Here is a 24,377-nt window from a genome sequence, read left to right as displayed (position 1 = left end):
CTTAGTGTTGCCAGACGATATTTGATGGTTTTGGAAAGTTTGGGCAGTTTGTAGCCTAAACGTACTGCGGATAGTTTGACATAGATCATGTGTTGTTCAGTGACATGAAAAAAATCACTTTGCAAAAAAAAAAAAACAGTAAGGAAAGGATCAAAGTCGGGCGGGGCCGACTATATGATACCCTACACCACTGTGAATATGTAAAATATAAATCAGAGCTATATCCAGATATTAACCGATTTCGATATAATTTGGCACATTTATTTCCAGACCGAAATCAGTCACACATTCCAAATATCATTGAAATCGGACTTATATAGCGTGTCTGGTTCAGCAAATACGCGAAATCCGCCGAAAATATATATGGGAGCTATATCTAAATCTGAACCGATTTCTATATAATTTGACATACTTATTTGTAGGCCGAATTCAGTCACACATTCAAAATTTCATCAAAATCGGACGTATATAGCGTGTTTGGTGCAGCAAATACGTGAAATCGGCGAACATATATATGGGATCTATATTCAAATCTGAACCGGTTTCGATATAATTTGCACATTTATTTCTGGACCAAATTCAGTTACACATTCCAAATTTCATCGAAATCGGACGTATATAGCGTGTGTGGTACAGAAAATACGTGAAATCGACCGAAAATATATATGGGAGCTATATCCAAATCTGAACCGATTTTCACCAAAAGCAATAGCGTTCTTCCTATGGCTAAAAAGTTGTAGTCCCTAATTTTCAGCTGAATCGGACAAAAAATGCGACCTGTACGTTGCGAACAAAAAGACATGGACAGACGGACGGACATGCATGATTCGGACAAAAAAATGCGACCTGTATGTTGCGAACAAAAAGACATGGACAGACGGACGGACATGCATGAATCGAAAGTGATTATATGTATATCCAAGGAACTATGGGTCAATTTCGTTTCCTTTTGTATGTTACATACAAATGCACAAAGATATAATACCCCTTACCACAGTGTGGTGTAGGGTATAAAAATGGAATTCACTTGTGACCATATTCGTCCTATCATTTTTCACAACTTTCGACGTGGGTAATCATGAGGGCATAGATCAAATTAAATATTTGTATGTCGACTAAGGACCATCCTACAGCACTATGAAAAACTGGTTTAATGAATTCAATCGTGGCCGATACTCGCTAAAAGACGAATGTTGTGAGGGTCATCCAAAAACGGTCGCTGTGCCAGAAAAAATTAAACCGTTCGTGAATGCCGGATCGTCATACAACATGGCGTGAGATAGAGAAATCCTTGGACATTTCTTCCACCAATTAATGGTTAATTCTGAGTGGTACACTACAAACTGTTAGCCTAAAGTCTCTTTAGAAATTCGAAAAATGAACAAGAGAAGATGAATCATTGTGCACCATGACTATGAGAGCTCTCACCTGTTGAAATCAAGATAAAGATAGCAAACTTTTAAGATAGAGCTTTTTGGTATAGAAGTTTCTATGATTCCTAGGATGTTTGGTATTGCAAATGGGCTATATCGGTCCACGTTTTGATATAGACCCCATAGAACAGTACCACCCGATTTGCGGTTATTTGAAGGTTAAATGGCTAAAATTTGGTACTTAGCCTTCGTTGGCAGCATAACACTTTCCCCCACAACTTTGTAGGTATAGGTCCATGCCTTTATATGTCCCCCATAGAACAGTACCTCCCCATTTTCGGTATTTTGAAGTTTGTGGCATCAATATTTCATCGAAATTGTTGAAATTTGGTATTTAGTCTTCGTTTGGGGTATACAAGATTGCGTATGAAAGTTTTCGGTAAATGTCCACGCCTTAATATAACCGAACTAGCTATAATTTGACATTTGAGATTAACAATTGTCACGAATCTTTTCTACGAAAAATCTTCAACGTTTGTTTTGCTATAGCCCCCATATAACGATACCTCCCGATTTTATGTATTTTGCGGATTTTAGCTATAATTTTTAACCGATGGCCACGAAAATTCTGCACCAAAAATCGTCAGCATAGATCCGTGTTTTGCTATAGCCCCTATATAATGGTACCTCCCGATTTTTGGTATTTTGTGGGTTTTAGCTACATTGTTTAATGGAACTATCCGGTATTTGACATTTGAAAATTCCAGTGGTCACAAAACGTTTTCACTAAAAATGTTCAATATAGTTTCACTTTTTGGTATGGGCCCATCTAGGCATACCTCCCAATTTTCGGTTTGGCAACATTTTTTGACGCAACTACCAGAATTTTGACATTTGATGTTCTCTGCAGTAACAAAACCTTTCCAGCAGAAATTGTCAACATAGATACCCAAAATATAAAGGTACAACCTGAGTTTTAGATTAGATAATTTAGGCATTTAAACATAAGTCCATGTTTAGGGTATATACCCCATATACCGGTTGTGCTACATTTCTTCACGATAAATCGTCTAAATAGGTCCATTTTTTGGTAAAACCTCCAGATAACGGCACCTCCCGATTTTCGATATTTTCAGTGTGTTGGCAAAATTTTTTGACCGAACTACCCGAAGTTCGAGATTTGAGTTTCTCTGCAGTCACAGAACTTTTCCAGCAAAAATTTTCAACATTGATCCATGATCTAGGATTATGACTTTTTTACTACCTCATATCCCAGTATCATATTTGGATGAGATTTTACCTAAGATTAGATAAAAACTTAATTATAAGGTGATTCTAGTAAAAAAGCTTATCTACAAAAAACTTTTAAAGTTATTATGTGTGAGCTTTTTTTAAAAATTTTTGGAGTCACTTTAACCACATATATAACTCAAAAAAAGTCTTAAAGCCACACTACATAACCATAATGACATAAGCTTTTGTTTCTCACCAATTTTATGGCCATATCATTACATATATATCATTTAATATCATATTTAACTTTATTCCATGTATCATATCGATTGAAAGTGATTTGTGCGTGACCTTTTTAATAATTAAATGGAATGAACGTTATTATTTGCATTAATAGGCAAAATTTCTCGGTACTGAAAATCGTTTTTGAGAAAAAACTTCAAAAAGTCATAACCCTAATCCACTTTGATTTAGTCCCTATATATACAGTGCTGCTCAAAACATTTGCCACTCAGATGCCTATATCACATTTAGACTATTTTTAAGGACATTTTATGTTTTGAAATATATTAATTTTTGCAATTTGATTCGTTATTGCCCCTACTTTTAAGATTTTAAAATGATTATTCTGTTCTTAACACTTATGTTACAGAAATGTGTGAAATGTCGGAGGATCACGTGTTTTAGCCTGCTCAAAACATATGCAATTCCGTGATTCGAATATTTATTAGCTAATTTCAGTTGAGTTTTTTTTTGCATTGATTGGCATAAGATGGTTTTTAGTCAGAAGAAGGGGGCAAAAAGCTTTCATGAGGAATACATTTTATGCCGCCTATTTTTAATTTTGACAGACAAGTATGTCGAAAAGAAGACATTGCTAATTTTTTAATAAAAACAAAAGCTATGGTCCGAAATTTGTATCAAATATATGAATAATGTTTATTTCTGAAAATTGTGGATCCAACGCAGTCCAGAAATCAATATAAGAAGATGACAGTATTTAAAATTGAGTTGTATACCGCGTAAAAAGTACTAAAATTGCGATAAGATGGGAAGGAGGTGAATGTACAACTAGATCTACTGCTGGGAATAATCAAATAATGATGCGAATTATTAATCAGATCCCTCAGAGGTCATCAGCAGACGTTAAATAAAGGCATTACATCGATAAATCTATACAAAACCCTCTGATACGTACCATAGATACCGGTGTACCAATATGGGTAAATTTTACGAAAACAGTAATTTCCAGTAAAAGTTCAATTTTTCATATAAATTTTGCAAAAAAATGTTTGGTATTGATTTTGAAGTTATAAAATCGAGTATTTTTCGTCGACTTAGATCAATATTTGAGTTATCCCAGCAAAAATACTCATTACAAATTGGCCTACTTTCTCATTATTTTAACACGGGCGTGTCATAGGGAGTAAGTACTTATTTTTTGGCACTTAAAAGTAAATAAATAAGTACTTAAATAAGTAGTTACAACTTGAAGTAACCAGGGAGTAACTACTTATTTATCTACTTTTTAGTAGCCAAAAAATAAGTACTTACTCCCTATGACATGCCCGTGTTAAAATAATGAGAAAGTAGGTCAATTTGTAATGAGTATTTTTGCTGGGATATGTCCTGAAAAAATGTACTTGATCACCAAGTCGAATGATAATCGAATTTGCCCCTTATGATATTGACCTGGAGGTATTTTTATGGACAGAGATGGTACTAGAGGCATGAGGTCGAGATATTTATTGGATTTAAAAACTAAGCAGACATATAATATGTCGAAATCGCCCCACCTACGCGCCACTGATGTCGTATAAGAGGGTTTTTTGGCATAATACCGCCACTAAACATATGTATAACCACGTAAAACTAGCAATTTTTTTGCAAATATTTTTTGTGTTCTTATCGGACCCGATCAGCTTAAGTGATCTGAATTCATATAAAAGGTTACGGGACCCTAAAATGGACTCTACACTATTAAATATCTTATAAAACTTTTGTATTTAATAATTATCCTTAGAGACAGGATTCAAAAGGATATATTAATTTATTTAGTTACCTGGATACCTTTATGATGTGTCCAGATAATAAATAAAAGGTTAAGTTCACAATATATATTTTCAAAACACAAATCATATCTTCAGATTTTGAATCAAATTTTCTAAGTTGCAAATGTTTTGAGCAGGACCAAAAGTGAGTCCGAGCTTTGTTTCGTGTATTTTTGTAAAATAAGTGCAATTATTGCCAATTCTTTTTTAAATCTTTAAGCAGGTGTCAATAAACAATCAACCTACAAAAATATTTGCATTTCAAATCCATAAATTATCTCAGAACCAGGGTTTCGGAGTCGGAGTCGGAGTCTACGAGTCCGAGTCGAGCAATTTTGTTGGTCCTTCGCGGTTCAAAATCATCAACCACCCCCAGAACACATTAATAATTAGATGACGATTTCAGAGCGAATCTTAGAATAACACTATGCAACAATGAAAATGCAAACAACTTCTAGTATGGATTTTTTTAAAGTACATATTTAGACTACAAAAACCCTAGTTGGGTTTTGTCCTGTCAGATCTAGTTCGGATTTGCTGTCTTCAGCAATATTGTAGCCCTAAACTAGTAGAAGAAACCACATAAGAAAAACTCCATCTAGGGCATCAAAATCTATAAAATATAGAAAATTGTACATAATTGCTGAAATTCTGGTCAGTTTTGGCTAAACTATTGCGAGTTGAACCAAGTAACCTATTGCAAAAATCTTCCAAATAAAGTTCTCAACAATTCTTTAGAACATTCGGAAACTCTAAAATGCTTACTGCATGTTGTTTCAGCGGTATTTTGCATCATATCTTTTACAACACGGTTTTGGAGATACGGTGCGAAATGTATAAAAATTGTGGAATTTTTGCATATATTTTGAAATTTGAGGCAATAATTATAGTTTTTCGAGTTCATTATTTCTCCAAATATTTTTTTCTTGTCCTTATCTACAAATTTGCTTCAGAGGTCAGAATTTCTTTAAAAACTCAAAAGTTAACAATGTTTAGATGGGGCCATAATATCCGAGCTGGATCTGACACAACAAAACCCAACTAGGGTTTCTTGTCGATTGGGTCTGTACATTCAAAAAATCCTCAGTTCGAATTGTTTGCATAAGATCACTATAAAAATGTTGCACAGTGTAACAGGTCGGATTTGCTTACAGCTAAACACTCTCAACCTATGGCAGGGCCGGTCCAAACTTTTTATACCATCAACCATAAAGTATTCTTAAATAAAATGCAATAATTATTTCCTTTCTTGTCCACAATATAAGGTGCAAAAATGTTTCGAACACGAATACCAAAAATGTCCAAATTATCTAAAAATGTGTTCAATCAGGTACTACCTACAGTGCTGCTAAAAACATTTACAACTGGAATGACTACTTCTCTTTTTATATAGTTCTGAGCAGGGCTTCGGAATGGAGAGTGAATTCCTGTAACACTAAAATTAATAAAAAGTGCATATGTTTTTAACTTTTTGCTATATTTTGGCCTATATAGGCTATTCTGTTGGTTTTTCCATACATGTTCTTTGGAATGGGCATAATACCCAACTACAGAACATAAAATTCATATCAATATTGAAAAAAGTAGGACCGTTTTTGCCGGTTTTCTGGACGGAATATAGAAATATGAAAATGAAAGGGTAATACAAATCATAAGTATAAATGCGAAAAAAATTATAAGCAATTCATGGCCAAGTTTTAAACTGGATGTAAGCCAATGTGCTTAGCCTTAATAGGAGACCCCAGTTGAAAGCCCAATAAAAGCCATTTTTCATGCGGTGCTAAATCTAGCTCGAAAAGTAATAAGCCGATTGGAATATATTTTTCTGGCCAATTTCTAAATGCCATTTAATACTTTTACCCGATCCAACATAACATTTTCGGTGAACATTTTTGTATAAAATTTAATCTTGTGTTACTATTTTAGTTCATGAACAAAAAGGACATGGAAGGAACTGAGCTAGAAGGACAAAATATTAGACTATTTAACCGAAAACAATGACATAAGATGCATAAAAAATCTATACTGGAACCAGACAGCATCGGTAGAAGTATCCGGTGAAACTTCAGATGAAGTAGTAATATCAAAAGGTGTTCGACAGGGGTGTATACTTTCACCATTATTGTTTAATGTATATGCTGAACAAATATTTCGAGAATGCGTAGAAGGAAAAAGGATTGGGATAAAAATACATGGACAATTCACTAACAATATTCGATACGCTGATGACACCATGATAATAGCGAGTTCTTTAGTTGGACTCCAAATTCTCTTAAGTTCCCTCAACGAGATAAGTAATTCATACGGTTTATACATTAATCTTAATAAGACAAAATATATGAGCGTTAGTAAAAGTACCAATTTCTACAACTCCACACTAAAAATCCATGAATCAGAAATAGAGAGAGTAAAATCATATAAATACTTGGGAGCACAAATAAATGAGCAGTGGCAATCTTCTAATGAAATACGATGTCGTATAGAAATGGCGAGAGAAGCGTTTCTCAAACACAAAAAAGTACTAAGCAGCCACGACATCAACATTGAGCTTAAAACCCGCTTTATCAAGTGCTATGTATGGTATGTTCTATTGTACGGGGCTGAAACATGGACTGTAAAATCAGCAGACGAGAAGAAATTGAATTGAAGAAAGAAGAACCGAAAACATGTCACCTCAAAATGATGAGACAATATCTCCAAACAGAGATATCAAGCTATTTTGTCAATCATTGTTAATGGTCAGTAAAAAAATTCATTACGACATAACTCAGAAATTTCAGCTATGTAATCCTTTGGCTTTCTTAATATACTCAATAGGAGCTTTCATTCCGAAAGGGAATTTTCCACCTCAGACCTTCCTTGACTTCCATTTTGTGACACAGGATATTCAGTACGATTTCCCATAGAGACTACAATGTCTTCAATAAAATACAAGGACGACTTTTCATGCAAACAATATCAGAAGACATGTGGACCTTTGTGAGAAGACCAGTGAGTCATAGAAACTTTACTTTTGTTTGCAAAATGTAAGGTGTCAGTTGGACCAACAAAATAGGGATGAATAGAGTAGACTTCAGAGGATAGTAAATATCCTGTGAATTGTCCTCTAACTTAGTATAATATACCGTTTGTATGTATGTTTTCATATAGCTTTCTTTTAAAATAATAATTTTTTTAAAAAAAATATTGGTGTGCCGAATTTAATATTATATTTATACAACGTAGAAAAAAAATTGCCCGGAACAAAGATCGGCTTAAAACCAATAGTAATAACGCGTGTGCAATGCACAATAACTCAACTCGAAAGTCTTTCGAGACATGCCTTGATCGATAAACATCTGTTATGGTATTAAAATATAAACTATTTCTTAGATATTTCCGTTCTGCATTTGATCTTAAGCTCCGGTACATACCCACTATGTATTTACTGTCCGTTTAAAATCATTCAAATGTCTATGAGAAATCGAAATCTTATGACTATCCATACGTTACATAAGGAGAAATTAAGATATTAAGAAATTTTTATTATCGAAAATACTAAATAACGTAAGTGTAATATTTTATCATGACCGTAGAGTAGTAGTACATTATACAATCTCTGTGCAGATATTTATTTGTACGGAATAATCGCATCAATGGATATGTTTTTGTAAAAAAAAACAGTGATGCGAATGTCATCACATTATTATGATATGCAAATGTTGATATGTACATCCTTGTATATTAAACATAATAAATTAATTGACACTTTTACACAAAATACCAATGAAGTGTAAAATACACATTAGGGTTATGACTTTTTGTCTGTTTACTCAAAAATGATTTCCTGTAGCAGGAATTAATTGAACTTTTGACTATTAATGACTAAACTAACGTTTACTCCATTTAAGTATTAACAAGTAAAAAAGTATCAGTCAGCTTTGGCGACAGAGATATACCCTCAGCCTATGTGAATTGAAACAGTCATATACGGACAGATCCAATGTATTTTGTGTATTTTCAGAATTTTGTTGCCCTTTTTGGATATTTGAACTTGCCGACAAAAATGTGGATTAGGATTGAAGTTCAACAGTGTGGCGGCGAGGTACTTGCAGGAACGAACCGACATAATCCATATGGAAATGTATCTTATTTTGGGAGTCATATCTTTTCGATAGATATCGCGCCCACTTGTCATTTCAGTGGGTCATCGTACAACTTTTGGAACAGTAAGTCAGGAAGCATGGACTTGTTCACGGACAAAGTAATATCGCCGGTCCTTTTTAGAAGTTAAACTAAATTTGAACAAAATATTAGAAGATCCAAAGTTTAAACCAAATGAGTTGCCCCCTTCAAGGGATATCGTGCATACCATTTTAGTGAAATTTTTTTAAATATTGGGGGAAAGTACCGGAAGTTGTGGACCGGAACTGAAACTAAGTTTAGACAAAATATGACGAAGGCCAAATTTTGGACCAAATATGTTGATCCGTTCGAGAATGATTGGCGCACCAGCCAGACCGACAAATGGACGGACATTGCCCGTATGAAAGTGTATATACCCTCGTTAGCATAAATGGTGAGGGTATAAAAAAGGTGCCGCACAAACCATTTTGAATGTATAGTATTATTGAAAAATAATCTTTATAAATAGAAATCAAATGTCGTTCGTTGGCAATGGCATTAGTTGAGAACAGCTGGACCGATTTTGATAATTCTTTTCGTGAAATGTTCGCCAAAAACCGACTTAGGTTTTTGACCACGCCCACTTTTCTAATTTTTATCTTTTCTAAAAAATTACAGCCATGATTTTTCTGAAATTGTCAGGGAATGTACAGGGATGGCCCACTGTTAAAATGGACTACAAATTTTGTTGAATATCGGAAGGTGCGGGATAATTTCCCTATACCCTATTTATTTAAAAATGCTATATCCATATAAATATAAAATCAAATGTCGTTCGTTGGTAATGACATGAAGTGAGAACAGCTGGACCGATTTGGATAATTCTTTTTTGGAAATGTTCGTCATAAGCCAACTTAGGTTTTTCTGCAAAAAAACATTTGACCACAACCACTTTTACTCTCAACGGTGAAAATAGGCTACAAATTTAGTTTCAAAGATCGCGGGATACTTCTCCTATACCCTATTTTTTAAAAATGGTATATTTAAATAATTACGAATGTATCGGTTTCGGAAATAAATTTGCGAGACAATTGTGGTTGTGTATCCGACCCAAAGACTTGACTACGCCCACTTTTTAGAATATTTTACATCTACAAAACTACGAAACCGATTTTCATCTAATATTCGAAGAAATATTACGATATCCAAAGTGTGGACGAACGAACTATTCGGTTCGAGATCTCCAGTCACTACATACTCGTATGGTGCCATAGGTGGTTTTTACAACCATTGGGGCTTTTTTCTGTCGTAATTGAGGCAGCGAATGCAAGTTGCTTCAACAAAAGTATGTGTGGGAGGTACCCGACGGAGTGGACAAATATAGTCCATATTCGAACCTGACCTATACCTGGTAGATATATTAGGATGTGTAAAGTATGCCCCAAATCTGTCACTCCCATCAAGAGTTATCGTACGCACAATTTTTCCGAACATTTTTGAACTTTTATGGAGTGGACCGATATGGCTTATCTTCGAACTTAAACTGAGTTTGCACAAAATATTACGAAGGCCACATTTTGGACCGAAACGTCATATCCGTTCGAGAGTTATCTTACGCTCCAACCACTACACACGGTGTCATAGGGTTTTTTTTGCACCTTTCAGGCTATTTTCTCAGGAAGTATGGACTTGCCCACTTGCCCCTGATGAAACTTGTACCGTCGTATGGGCGGTAGTGAATATCAAAAATCAAAGCGATTCGAGAGCAGGCCCTAAACTGAACTTTTCCGAAGTTACCCGAAAGAGTGGACCGATTGGGTCCATATTGAAACCTTATCTAGGTCTGGTACACATTTCACGATGTGCAAAGTATAGACCCAATCGGTTACTCGCTTCAAGAGTTCTCGTGCGCACAAATTTTTCGAACATTTTCGAACGTTTGTGGGGGAGTCCGATATGGCCTATCTTCGAAATTAAACTAAGTTTGGACAAAATATTACGATAGCCAAATTTTGGACCAAATCGGCTCATCCGTTTGAGAGTTATCGTGCGCACCACCCAGACAGATAGACGGACGGACATTGCTAAATCGACTCCAAATTGTCTGAAACACATTTCGTCCAAACATACTTGGGGTCTAAAACCATTATTTTGATGAGGCGCATTTTGCCCATATAAAGGTGTATATGGTAATATTCAAAAATGTTTTACAATCGTTGAAGTTGAGGTTCACCATTTAATAAGTCGCGAACTGTTAATATATTTTATAAAATATGAATATATTTATATTAATTGAAGTGTTTTAGCCACGATCTCATAATATGGACCATAACAAATAATTTATGTGGAAGCAGTGTTGGTGGTAATATTAGAAAATGGGTAAAAATGTGTTGAAGTTTACAAGGTTTTTTGTGTTCTTTCTTGAATTCTGGTCAAACCAAGGAAAATTTAGACCTGAGCTCAAAGAAAGAATTGAAGAATACCCCTCGGGCAGCATGGTTCTAATGTATGTCTTTTCGATATATACACTGCATCCCACTAAAATCGATGCTGACATTTTGATGTTTTGAAATCTGGGTTTTTGAATTTTTGTTATAATTGGAGGGCGCAACCAGATAATTACCCAAACTATTTATTGGATTGTAGAACTCGTGATTCCACGTCGATTGATGTATATCTCATGAATGTGCTTCATACAGCTCCCTAGTAATAGGAGCCCAAAGTCGAAATTTTGGTGCGTACATTTTCTTTAAAAACCTATTTTTTGGCTTCAAAATGTACAACTGTGACTTAGGAACCCTTGTACCCCGCGTGATTTTAGTTTTTTTACGCGCCGGATCTAATGAACCCTTCCGCTTTCAAATCCATCCACTAAAACGGCGGTTATAGACACCTTGGAAGTAGGAAATTCTGCAAAATTATATTTTGATGATTCCGCGCATTGAACCGCGATTTTCTTTGGTTATTTTTACATAAATGGAATCCTTTATACGCGATGATATTATTTTCCAAAACCGTGTGGCATAAATTACCGAGATTCTGGAGTAATATTCGTATTTCATATAAAATAGAATTTGGTAGCACATCCACGGTTCTTGACGAATTTGTTTAAAATTTGTTATAATGACGTATTTTTTATAGGCGGTCACTGAAATCGGATGCGCCTTATAATCTTATGTACATCTCGTAATTTTAACCCACATAAAGGTTTTTTGAACAGTAAGATGTAGCTGACGGCACACTTTGGCCGCTGAATGAAAAGTGGAAAAATCGCTACATATTGATAGAGATGCACTCGCTGTATATGAAAAGCGCAGGCGCCTTAACTGATTTTAACGAATTCGCGAATTATACGTTTTTAACTTTTATGTTTTTTCTTTGGTTGTAATTGCAATATTACTTTCTATTTCATAATCCTATTGTTTATCAAAGTAAGCAAATACACTTTCGGGTTCGTCATCGCATTTTCCCTGAAGAAGTTTCAGCGAAGTCCGTCAGTCCTTGCATCGAAATTTAGCGAAATAGTAGAATAACTCCCAAAAATGTTTTTTCTATTTTTCGTATTAAATAAAAAAATATATTTTTGAAATAATATTCCAACAATAAGTTTTCGTCTTTTGTTGTTGCTGTAATATGGCAGTTATAAATCCTATCTTTAAAATTTTGGTCTCATATTTTTCTACGCGTTGTCTAGAATCTGTACATATTTTTAATTTATTTTTTCGAGTTTTATTTGGACTTTAAATTAGAATAAATTAAATTTACTCCAAGATTTTTTTCAGTATTTCTTGATTTTCCGCGAAAATAGAAATGCATTTAGTAAATATTTAGGCATCTACGGATAGATATTAAATGCTGTTAACGCTTTATATATACATTTTCTTATTACAGCAAAAATGGAATTTTTAAATATTTTTTCTTTATAAGGGAGTAAAACCCCCCATAACTTTGGAGCGCAGCATCCAATTTTGTGAACGCGAACAGATTTGAAACCACGACTTTTTTCTTAATCTATGTTCCAAAAATTGCGGATGTGCTCGAAAAATTTTTTTAACATTTCTTCCAATGTAATTGCAAAAGAAATTTGAAATTTACCATATACCCTTTCTAGCCTAAAGGCTGAGGGTATAAAAATAAAGGTCATATCTTTATGAATAAAAATCAAATACCGTCATAACCCAATTTACGATTTTATGGAATGAAAATTTTACCGCGCCCACTTTTTTCAATTTTCATTTCAACTTAAATTTTCAATTTAAAGTTTTACTGTAAAAACTACTGAAGCTATTTTCCTAAAATTGTCAGGGAATGTACAGGGATGGCCCCCGAAAACAGGCTACATATATTATTGAATTACAGAGAGGGTGGGGTACCTCCCCTATGCAAAATTTAAAAAAAAACCCTATGTTTGCAAAAATTACGCATGTATCGGTTTAAAAAGTACTACAATTTAGGTAGTTCTTTGGGGCCTGAAGAACCGACCACGTCTGTTTTTTAAATGTTATATCTCCAATACTACTGAACCGATGTCCATCAAATTTGCAGAAAAAGCTGGGGTACCTTCCCAACGCCTTTCTTTTAAACGCTATATGTTTAAGCCAAACTTATGATTATATCGGTCTCAGCATAAATTTTGGGCGGCATTGGGGTTGTGTGAACCCTAGGTACATATTTGGAGCCAAAATACCGGACCACGCCCACTTTATTAAATATGTTATATCTTGAAAACTGATGACAACGCCCACTCTTTTCAATACATTATTTCTTTATAATCGCTATATTTGCTAAACTCATGAGTGCATCGGCTTGCAAATTAATTTTCGAGACAACGGTGGTTGCGTCCTCGATCAAGAAAAACGATATATTTACAGAATCAATAAGCGGGAAAATTCGACTTAACCATTTTTAAAATACTCCTCAGTTTGACAATGGACGAAGAAGTGAAATAGGAAATAAATATTTTTGAATTTTCAAGCATAAAGTCCATAAGATGTTGTCATTAAAACTCATTACAACGGATCAGCAACGCGGACCGGGGTCTGCCAGTATAAAAAAAAAAAAACAAAAATATTTTCGCGAATGAGTGACCTTTTGTCTATTAATAACTAAAATAAGTTTTATTTCATTTAAGTATTGAATAAGGCCAAGCGAAATTCAAAAAAATTTCCAAATTGATGATAAAAAATTTTTAAAATCATTTTGTGTGGGAGGTTTTTTATCGATTCACTTTATAATTAAGATTTTATGTAATACGAGGTTGTAAAAACGTTATAACCCCAATGTACACATCATTTACATACAAAGGTAATTATTCAAAAACTCAACCGAAACAAAACAAACTACACCCCTTATTAGTTAGCAAAAAAATACAATACAGCTGATAGTTCAACTAGTATCTGTCATTAATGGTATTGTTATGGTTCATATAATTGTCACACTAAACGGTAATATAAATAATAGCTTATTATGCTTCATTCATAATATGTACATATGTATGTTTGCAGACAAACCTATGTATGTATTTGCAAAAATACTGGTAAGTTATAGTCATTTTGTATAGAGATTAGTAGAAGCGTTTGAATAAAATATGTTTACGTAAAATGTGAAAAAAGAGAACTAAGGATAGAAAAGAAATTAGTTTCGGTAAATTAAAAACAAAACAGAAAGAAATTAGCAATAGTATTGAAATAACAATTGTAAATATAACAAATTACTTTACGTTTCCCACGAATTCGATCCATTAAACGTTTTAAAACACGAACACCCGGTGTTCGATTGAGACGATGATTTAAACGATTTGCAAAACCCTGTAAGATATCTGTGATTTCTCTTTCGAATACTTGTAAAAATGCCTAGAGAAAAATTCACAATAATAATGGAAATTAATGAAAATATTTGTGTAAATGAGATTGTGAGAATTCCAAAAAAACAGGGAAACAATCAATGAAAAATATTCAATTATATGTTTCGGATAATTGTCTTCCATCGTTTTTTGGACTCATCACAATCTGTTCTTTTGTTTAACTTTTTTATATTCCATCAAACAGCATTTAGGATTTCCACTTACATTCATGTGCATATTTAACGCGACAATATGATCACTTTCCTTATATGGGGCTGATGCTTCCTCATCGAAAACATATAATTGATCTTGGGTAAATGTTATTTTCGAACCATCTCTAGAAAAGTGTTTGACACGCTTCCGACGATATTGTCTTTAGAGTAAAAGTGGCATAAAGTTGTATTATTTAAAAGTAGTTATAAATATCAGAATTACTTACTTGTAGACATAGGGTCCAACCTCTCTAACAATGGGTGTGGCACCTTGCTGAACCCTCATCGGATTGGTGACATTAAAAATATATACTTTGAAGGTCAATGGTTGTGGCAATTGTATAAAGCGTTTATATTGTTCCGAACCATCAGTTATGATTACGCTCTGAAAAGAAATAAAAAAATAGAAATTTAGTAAGATTTTTAAGAGTTTTCTATAAGCAATAGGAGCTCTTAAATTTCCATGCACTTAGATTACGTTTTCATAAGGAAACACGTTTAATGCCCTTTGCGTTCCTTGCTTTGAAATTTACAATAGATAATATTTGTTTAAATCATGTATTATATTGATATCATTTTTCATACAATAATCCATATGCGTGGGTCGTATCGTAAAATTTATGGTTTTTAAGTCACCTCTTAAATGTATCGTGAATTTATGTCACTTCCAATATGTACTTCAATAACAATGGAAAATTATGGTATTTAAATTAAAATTTGTAACTCAATAAATACTCGTATACATATTTGAAATGACATTTACAGGCAATAAATGTGAATGAAATTAGTTCCGATACTAAATTACAGTTAAAATAAAATATTGGCTTTTACGATATGAGGTTTAAGTACATTAAATGTTTCATAACTTCTTCTATTACTTACTTACTTAGCTGGCCCATTACAGAACATTTGTTCTATAGGCCGAACTAAGAAGAGATCTCCATTCCTCTCTATTTGTTGCTCTGCACTCTGGAATACCGCGCCTTTTCATCTCATCATCCACTTGTTTGCGCCATCTATTCCTTGGCCTGCCAATTCTGCGTGCACCGCCATGTGGCATGTATTCATACGCCTTTTTAGCGGGTTCATCATCGCTCATTCTTATGATATGGCCTAGCCAACGCAATCGCTGCATCTCGATACGTTTAACTATATTGATGTCGTTGTATAGCAGATACAGCTCGTGGTTCATGCGACGTCGATATTCATCGTCAACGCAGATTGGTCCGTAGATCTTTCGAAGAATTTTTCTCTCAAACACACCAAGCACTGCCATGTCTGCTTGCGCAAGTACCCAGGCTTCGGAGCCATACATCAGCACGGATAGTATCAGTGTTTTGTAGAGCGTTATTTTTGTTTGACGAGATGTGGCTTTGTTTTTAAACTGCTTACTTAAACCAAAGTAGCATCTGTTGGCCAATACAATTCTTCTTTTTATTTCACAACTGATGTCGTTTGTTGTGTTTACGGAGGTGCCGAGGTAGACGAAGTCTTTTACTACCTCAATATTATAGGAACCAACTTCCACAGTCGGTCCGAGCTCAATGGACGCATTGCGCGTCGACACCATCAACTTGGTCTTCTCACCGTTTACCGCCAGACCCACTTTAGCAGATTCTCCTTCGACCTTTATAAAGGTATCAGTTACTTCTTTTACTGATCGGCCCATGATGTCTATATCATCAGCATAAGCAAGTAACATGTGGCTATTGGTGTAGATTGTGCCACTTCTTTTGACGTTTGCCTCTCGTATAACCATTTCTAGCAGGATGTTGAAGAGGTCGCACGAAAGGCTGTCTCCTTGTCTGAAACCTCTTTTGGTACCAAACTCTTCGGGGAGGTTCTTTCCTATTTTAACTGAGGACCTCGTGTCAGTTAAAGTCATTTTACAATGCCGGATGAGCTTTGCGGGAATACCAAATTCAGACATGGCTTGGAATACCTTTGAACGCAGCGGGCTGTCGAAGGCTGCTTTATAATCGATAAAAAGGTGGTAGGTGTCGATCTGCATCTCTTGGGTCTTCTCCAGGATTTGCCGCAGGGTAAATATCTGGTCAATGGTGGACTTGCCAGGTCTAAAGCCACATTGGTATGGTCCAATTATTTTGTTGACCATAGGCTTTATTCGATCGCATAATATCCCTGACACTATCTTATAGGCAATAGGGAGAAGACTTATGCCTCTATTGTTAGAGCATACAGTCTTGTCTCCTCTCTTGTTGACGGGACACAGGATACTCAGGTTCCAATCGTCGGATACGCGTTCTTCCTGCCAGATGGTGCTAACTAACTGATACATACACCTTATCAGCGTGTCGCATCCAGTTTTGAACAGCTCGGCTGGTAAGCCATCGGCTCCTGCTGCCTTGTTATTCTTTAGCCGGTTTATTGCTGACTTTACCTCATCTCGGCTGGACGGTGTACATTCAATACCATCTTGTGTAGATCTGTGGTATCTTCGTCGTCTTCGCAACTATTGGACACCAACAGTTTGGAAAAATGCTCTTTCCATATCCTGGACACACTATCTGTATCAGTAACCAAATTACTTTGCTGGTCTCTACAGGAGGATGTGCCTGTACCAAAGCCATCAGTTTGATGTTTCACCCTTTGGTAGAACTTTCGTACTTCATTCTGGCTCCTGTACACCTCGATTTTTTCACTCTCTCTCTGTTCCATTTCTCTCTTTTTCCTGCGGAAAAGACGTTTCCCCTCTCTCCTTTTCGCACGATACATCCCTCGTGCGCTACGCATTGTTACTGATTGTACACGCAGAGAAGAGATATTGTAGGAGCAAAAATATTTTAAGAACAAAATAGTGTATTTTAAAAATCTGAAAATTTATGTTGTTGTTTCAACCATATATTTTGTGTCAGGAACCATAATGACACAATATACAACAATATATTTTTTTCAGATTTTTAAAATACACTATTTTGTTCTTAGAATATGATTGCTCCTGCAATATCTCTTCTCTGTGTGTAGAGTAGCCCTAAATGCCGCATTTTTCTCTTCGGCAGCAGCACGACGCTCCATGGATTCCTCGGTGGAGGTCTCTGGTATCCAAGTATGGATTTTGCTGCTGTTTGCATGGAATGGGCTATACTTTGCCATTGTGCTGATATGTTATCGGGACGAGGAGTGCTTTGATTAAGCAATTGGGCCAGTTGAGTGGAATATGCTGTGTCTAACTGTTGTTTGCATTTAAATCGCCTAGAATAATTTTAATGTCATGGGCAGGACAACGGTCGTATGCTTCTTCTAAGCGCTCATAGAATATATCTTTTGTCTGTTCGTCCTTGTCTTCAGTGGGAGCATGACCGCAAATAAAACTAATGTTGAAGAATGTTGCTTTTATCCGTATTTTAGCAAGTCTTTCATTTACTGGAGTGAAGCTGGAGACCAGATGTTTTAACTTCCGACTAACTACAAATCCGCAACCAAACTCATGCTTTGTGTCATGGCAGCTATAATACAGTGCGTCACCTTTAGGTGTTGTTGTGACGCTTTCCCGAATCCATCGTATTTCCTGTATCTCATCAATGTCGGCCTTGAACTTTTCAAGTACATCTGTCAATGCGTAAACTGCACCTTCTCTGTAAAGAGAGCGAACATTCCAGGTGCAGATTCGCAGATCATGGTTCTAAAAACGTTTTCGGGGGTCGTCAAAATTAGAGGGGTTTGTTATTCTTTCCTTTCGTTTTTTCATAGTAGGCTACTTTTTTCTAGGGGAGGGTTACTAACCCTACGCCCAAACCCAAGTTGTTAACTTTTTGAGCTTTGTCATGTTAAATCCAGTCAGGAGCGTTCCTTGATATCCTTTATCCCCTACGTCATAGTCAGTTAACATTTGCTAAAACACTGCGTTTTCGCATCTAATTTTTAGTTCCTGTAGTTTATACCCATGGTTATTTACCCATTTGTGCCCAATTTACGTATTTTACCATTTGGGTATTTATCCATTTCCCATCTCTATTCATTTATTTAGAAAGAGTACATTTGTCTAAGAAAAGCACACATTTTTACCCACGCCATTTCAATAAATTTAAAAAAGTGTTTAACGGACGGAACGTGCCTGGTACAAAAGTATATATGAGCTGAAAGGGAATACTCTCAGGCATCTTTTAGCAAAGTCGAAACTAAAAGTTCTACTCCACTAAAGTTGGAATTTCACTAAAATTTAGTACCTGCGGAAAGATTAAATAGCTCACTTTGTGTAGAAATTAAAAATCGATTGCTGAACCACTTTGCGTCGCCTGGCTGGAATGAAAAACTGCTTCGTAACATGTAACAATTTTCAATACGGAAATGCTTCTAACTACTGAAAAAGACTTTTTAGAACTCCTTTGAAGTTGTCGTACGCATGGAAAGAGTTCTAAGAAAGGCTTTTCCAGTAGTAAGAAGCATTTCCGGATGTCCGTAGAGAACATTTCGTCACGATAATGCTCCATTTTAAACACTTCGAGTCGTCAAAACTTGAATTTTTCAAAAGAAATGCGGATAACCTCACTGGAACGTCATATTCTCTAGTGGTAAATATTATCCATCTACGACTATGGTGACTATGGTAGTCAGTACCATTCATAAAATTAACTCGTTGAAGAAATAAGATAAGCGTTGTTAAGTATTACACTTGATTATATAAAACTAGTAAGAAAAGGATCAAAGTCGGGTGGGGCCGACCACTGTGAATATGATAAACTATATATATCAAACTCTCTACCGATTTCTATATAATTATACCCTCCAACATAATATGTAGGGTATAATTAGATTTGTCATTCCGTTTGTAACGCATCGAAATATCCATCGGAGACCCTACAAATTATGTATATTTGTGATCAGGGTAAAATTCTAAGTCGATATAAGCATGTCCGTCTGTTGAAATCAAGATGAAGCTCGCAAATTCGCGACTTTTGCGCAAGATTTCAACTATATTCGACTAAATATTCCAAAAGAAGCTAAATTTCCTTTTATTTCTGCCGTTTTTATAATGAAATATAACCAGTTTTCTCTTTTCTAGGGTAGCCTTTTTCCCTAGCGCTAAATTTTAATAATTTGATATAAAATATTATATTTTTACACGCACAAAGAGTTCAATAATGACCTATCTTTTGGCGAAATATTTAACAAAATTTACAAAAACTGAACATTTTTATCGCAAAGAAAACAGGGTTAACACCGTTTTCTTTTTTATTCTCGCTAATAGGGTTGCCATGGATCCATGTTATATACATTTTTTAATTGCCACAGGACCAAAATATTTTATGTATTTGGTTTTTTGGTTATTGGGTATGGGCTTCTAAAATACTGAGGTGTTATTATTGGTAAATTTGAAAACCGAATATTTTTGACACAGTGAGTGTTTAAGCAATTTGTCATATGAAAATCCACTACCGAGGTGTAATGGTAAAGAATAATGCATGGTTCGTTCGCTCCATCCAACTATACCCATTCATTATTTGTTTTTCTGTGCTTGTTTGTGTTTGTTCATTTAGAACAAAAAATTATTAGCATTCGAAACAGTGGATGTATAAAAACACATTATAATTTATTGACACGTCAGTTTGTAGAATTTTTATATGGATGAAATTATCTTGATCAGAATTAAAAAAAAGTATTTTGTATTAAATATTCCACATATTTTGAAACAAACAACACAATAATTTACAATAAGATAATACATTTAAAAACGCTTTCGACAAGAATTCTTATAGGAAATATTAATATAATATTTATTTTATACGATGAGTATCATAGTTGATAAAAACGGAATTGAAAAGAATGCTGAAGAGGTGATACCATTAGTAGAATATAGGAAAGGATTCAAAACCAATTAAAAAACTCAAATTACAAGTCATATAGTAATTAAAAGTATCATATTACATATCTTAAGTAAACAAATGGGGTAAAAAGGGTCGCAGACTCATTTATAAAGTAAACAAACAGCATACCATGAGATGGGGTGACCGTGGGAAATTCTTGGAATTCCTTATGCTGGGGGGAAGCATGTCCACTATCAACGTGGGTGGCTTCGTTTGTCCGTCCGTAAGCATGCTGGATCGTGTCCATGATCAATGTGGGTGGTCTCGTTTGTCCGTCTGTCTGTTGATTGATCTAATTATGAAGCATTGACCATTGTTGAGGCATTGTGTTTATTATATGTTTGTGTGTATGTCGTTTGGTTCTTTTGCTTGGCATTGGATCAGCAGCCACGATAGCTTTATTGTATGTTTGTGTGTATGTCGTTTGGTTCTTTTGCTTTACTTTAAGTCAGAGGACAAGTGTACTGAGTATTTGCTGTGTGTTTGAATATGAATTCGACCGATCTTCTCGATTTGTTTATTATTATTATTCGATGAAGGCGACAAAGTCTTTAAAATTTAATTGAAGGGTGGATTGAATTTTTGGTTGCTTCAAATTGATCTTTGCTATGGATTTGGATATGTATGCAAATATGATTAGGGGAGTTAAGGGGGAAAGGGGAACGAATGTGTACAAATGAGAAATCGATGACCATTGTTGAGGCATAGCGTTTGTGGTGGTACACTGGAAAAATATGTATGCATGTGTGACCGTGGGAAATTTTTGGAATTCCGTATATCCGTAAGCATGCTGAATCGTATCCATGATCAACGTGGGTGGTCCTGTTTGTCCGTCCGTCTCTCCGTCCGTTTGACAGTTCATTGATCTAATTTCCTAATGTTATGAAATAAATGACGTCATCAGTTGGGTTTAAATAAAAAATGAATGAAACTGTACTCAAAAAGAATTTCTTTGAGCGCATAAATCGAAACGATCCAAATGAATTCATTTGGATCTTTTCGATTTTTTTTATTTCAGAAGTCAAGTAAAGAATTAGCAAAAACTTGAATATTGGATTGAAGGGATGGTTTGGGATATTAAAGCATATGTGGGTGCGTGTGTATGTTTGATTCTTTGCAGTTATGAGGAATGTATTGGTATTAAGTTCTAGCAATTTGTTATGAGTAAGAGGTTGAAAGGGGAAGCAAGCATCGAATGCTTTAAGATTAGCTAGAGCATTAACCATATGTTTGTATGAATATTGCCCTTCGATTGAAGCAGTGACCATTGTTGAGGCAATCAGTTTATATGTATGTTTGTGTGTATGCCGTATGATTCCTTTGCTTTGCATTGGATCAGCAGCCATGATCGCTTTATTTTATGTTTGTGTGTATGTCGTTTGGTTTTTTTCCATTCCTTTAAATCAGCAGGCGTAATTGTCGCCTTTAACGAAAGCAAAAGGCGACAAGTGCCTGGGGCTATCTGCTGTGTTTGAATATGAATTCGATTCTCTTCTCGATTTGTTTGTTATTGTTTGATCTTAATATTTAATTGAAGGATGGATTGAATTTTTGGTTGCTTCAAATTGATCTTGTCAATGGATTTGAATATGAATGCAAATATGATTAGGGAAGTTAAGGGGGAAAGGGGAACCAATGTGTACAAATGATATGTTTAGATTATGACGTTGATTTCCTTACCTCTGTGTATGGAAAAGTGAAGATAGGTTTATTTTAGGAGAGTGAAGGGGGAAAAGGGAATAGCGAAAAAAAGAAATCAATCTTTACAAATAAGAAATCGACAAGAACTTTTAGTTGGCTTAACATATGTATGCTTAATGAATTCCACAATATTGTGAAATTCATGTTCTTTTCGATTTGTTTATTTCAAAAGTCAAACTAGGAATCGTCAAAGACTTGAATATGGAATTGTAGGGGTGATTTGGATATAAGTGGATCTTTGCAGTTGTGAAGAATGTATGACATTAATGCTCCACATGAATTCGTTAGATTTTTTAGATATGTTTGTTTTGGAAGTCAAATTAAGATTCGGGTTATTGGAATATACAAATGTGGGTGCGTGTGTATGTTTTATTCTTTACAGTTATAAGGAAAGTATGGAATTATGCTGCAACACTGGTTACATTATGATTAAGGGATTTGAAGGGGGAATGCAGGGAAAGAATAGAATTTGCTTTAAGCTTTGTTTAAGCATTGTTCTGCGACTATTCGATTGAAGCAATGATCATTGTTGAGTCATTATTATGTATGACCATCAACTTTATGTTGTTATATGTTTACATTAAAACAAAAGAAGGAATCATTGATTTTTCATTCAGTATTACTCAATATCCAATTTTGTTATTATTATGGATTATTGGACCTTTTTCAAAGATAGGAAATGTGGCTGGAACATCAAATAGAGGCAAAAGTATGCTTCAACTTGACCTTGAAATAAAATTTGAAAATATGCTTATGTTGCTTTTTTATCACAACATCTAAATATCACCCCATTTCTCCGCAATTTAATACACAAATTATGAAAAACAAAAATCTCACTCTTCATTAACATTTAAGATCTATAAATGCATACATATATTGTAATAATTTTATTAGTCAGAAACACACTTTCAAGCTATTTCAATATGGACTCTGAAAATGTCATTCCTGTAAACATCAAGGACTCCAACCTCTTAATGTACATAAGAGAGTCGAAGGACATCGAAGCAGACAAATATTTGCTAAGAATAGCGGATGATATTCAGGCGGAATTCTATATAACACATGGTTTGAAAACGGACAGAAACAGAATCCTTAAGCTTTTAAAAAAGGATGGAGAAAATCACAAATGTCAATAATAATTGAATTTAAATGATTATTAATAAATAAGAAATAAACAAATATTTTTGTTGCATATTTCTGGGGGAAGAGAATGCAATGGTTTATGTCTAATTTCCATCTTCTTATCTATAATTTTGTCCCTGTGTTAAGCAAAAATATGGCAACACTATACACAGTCACTATTTCGTGCTACAGCTCGATTTTCGTTTCAACAACTTATTAATATAGCTCACCCTATCCCTAATTTGGTTCAACAGCTCTCTCTTAGTGTTCAACCACTTCATATTATAACGCAACAGCTCCCTAATCTTACTCAACAGATCCCTCAAACCTCTTCACTTTAAACCGAACCTATTCATACAAGGAACACATTTTGATATTTCTCAAATATACCATTTGGTTCAAATTTATGAAAGTTAAAAAAATTACAAAGCGTACAGATATGATATTTTCAAGAATATTTATTTCAAGCAAATAAATATTAGTATACCTCACTCAAATTGAAAATTCGAAGGAAAAGAAACTTAAACAATGCCATCTAGGGGTTGAGCTATCGATACCTAAATTATTACGAAGATATTATAAATGCTGACTTGTGTACATAACTGTACCATATTACTCATTAAAACAAAAAAATGAAATAAAAAACAATGATATTCAGAAGACCATAGATTGCATTTATTTCGTAATCGCAATGTACACATTTGATATAATATAAAATATGATTAATATATAATATCTGCCTCTCGTAGTTCTTCAATTATAGAGACCATCTCATTTGTATGATCATATTTTCCACTTTGATTTGATTCCACCAACCGCTTTAGTCGTTCAACAAGAACATTGGGATCGTTCCAATATACATATTGAGGTTTTTCGGAATTTACTCTCATTAGGCCTTTACCAGTGTGAGTACC

The 24,377-nt window shown here is 34.7% G+C and overlaps 1 protein-coding gene across 3 annotated transcripts in view; it reads right to left on the bottom strand.

Moving 5' to 3' along the window:
• Window positions 1-24,377, bottom strand: part of Snmp2 (Sensory neuron membrane protein 2) — a 176,946-nt gene that overhangs the window by 97,830 nt on the left and 54,739 nt on the right. Inside the window, exons 2-4 of one of the 3 annotated variants that reach the window (XM_073980270.1) lie at window positions 15,043-15,200; window positions 14,829-14,976; window positions 14,476-14,613 (exon numbers count right to left, since the gene is read on the bottom strand). In XM_073980270.1, the coding sequence (XP_073836371.1) occupies window positions 14,476-14,613; window positions 14,829-14,976; window positions 15,043-15,200 (444 nt within the window). The remainder of the gene's footprint in view (window positions 1-14,475; window positions 14,614-14,828; window positions 14,977-15,042; window positions 15,201-24,377) is intronic. The other 2 variants (XM_073980268.1, XM_073980271.1) reach the window with 2 other exon arrangements.

This window comes from Musca autumnalis, unplaced genomic scaffold, assembly GCF_047663935.1.
Source record: "Musca autumnalis isolate F117 unplaced genomic scaffold, ASM4766393v1 scaffold_4, whole genome shotgun sequence".
Lineage (NCBI taxonomy): Eukaryota > Metazoa > Arthropoda > Insecta > Diptera > Muscidae > Musca > Musca autumnalis.
Note: the sequence above shows the minus strand (reverse complement) of the source record. Positions and strands in the feature narration are given on the sequence as shown.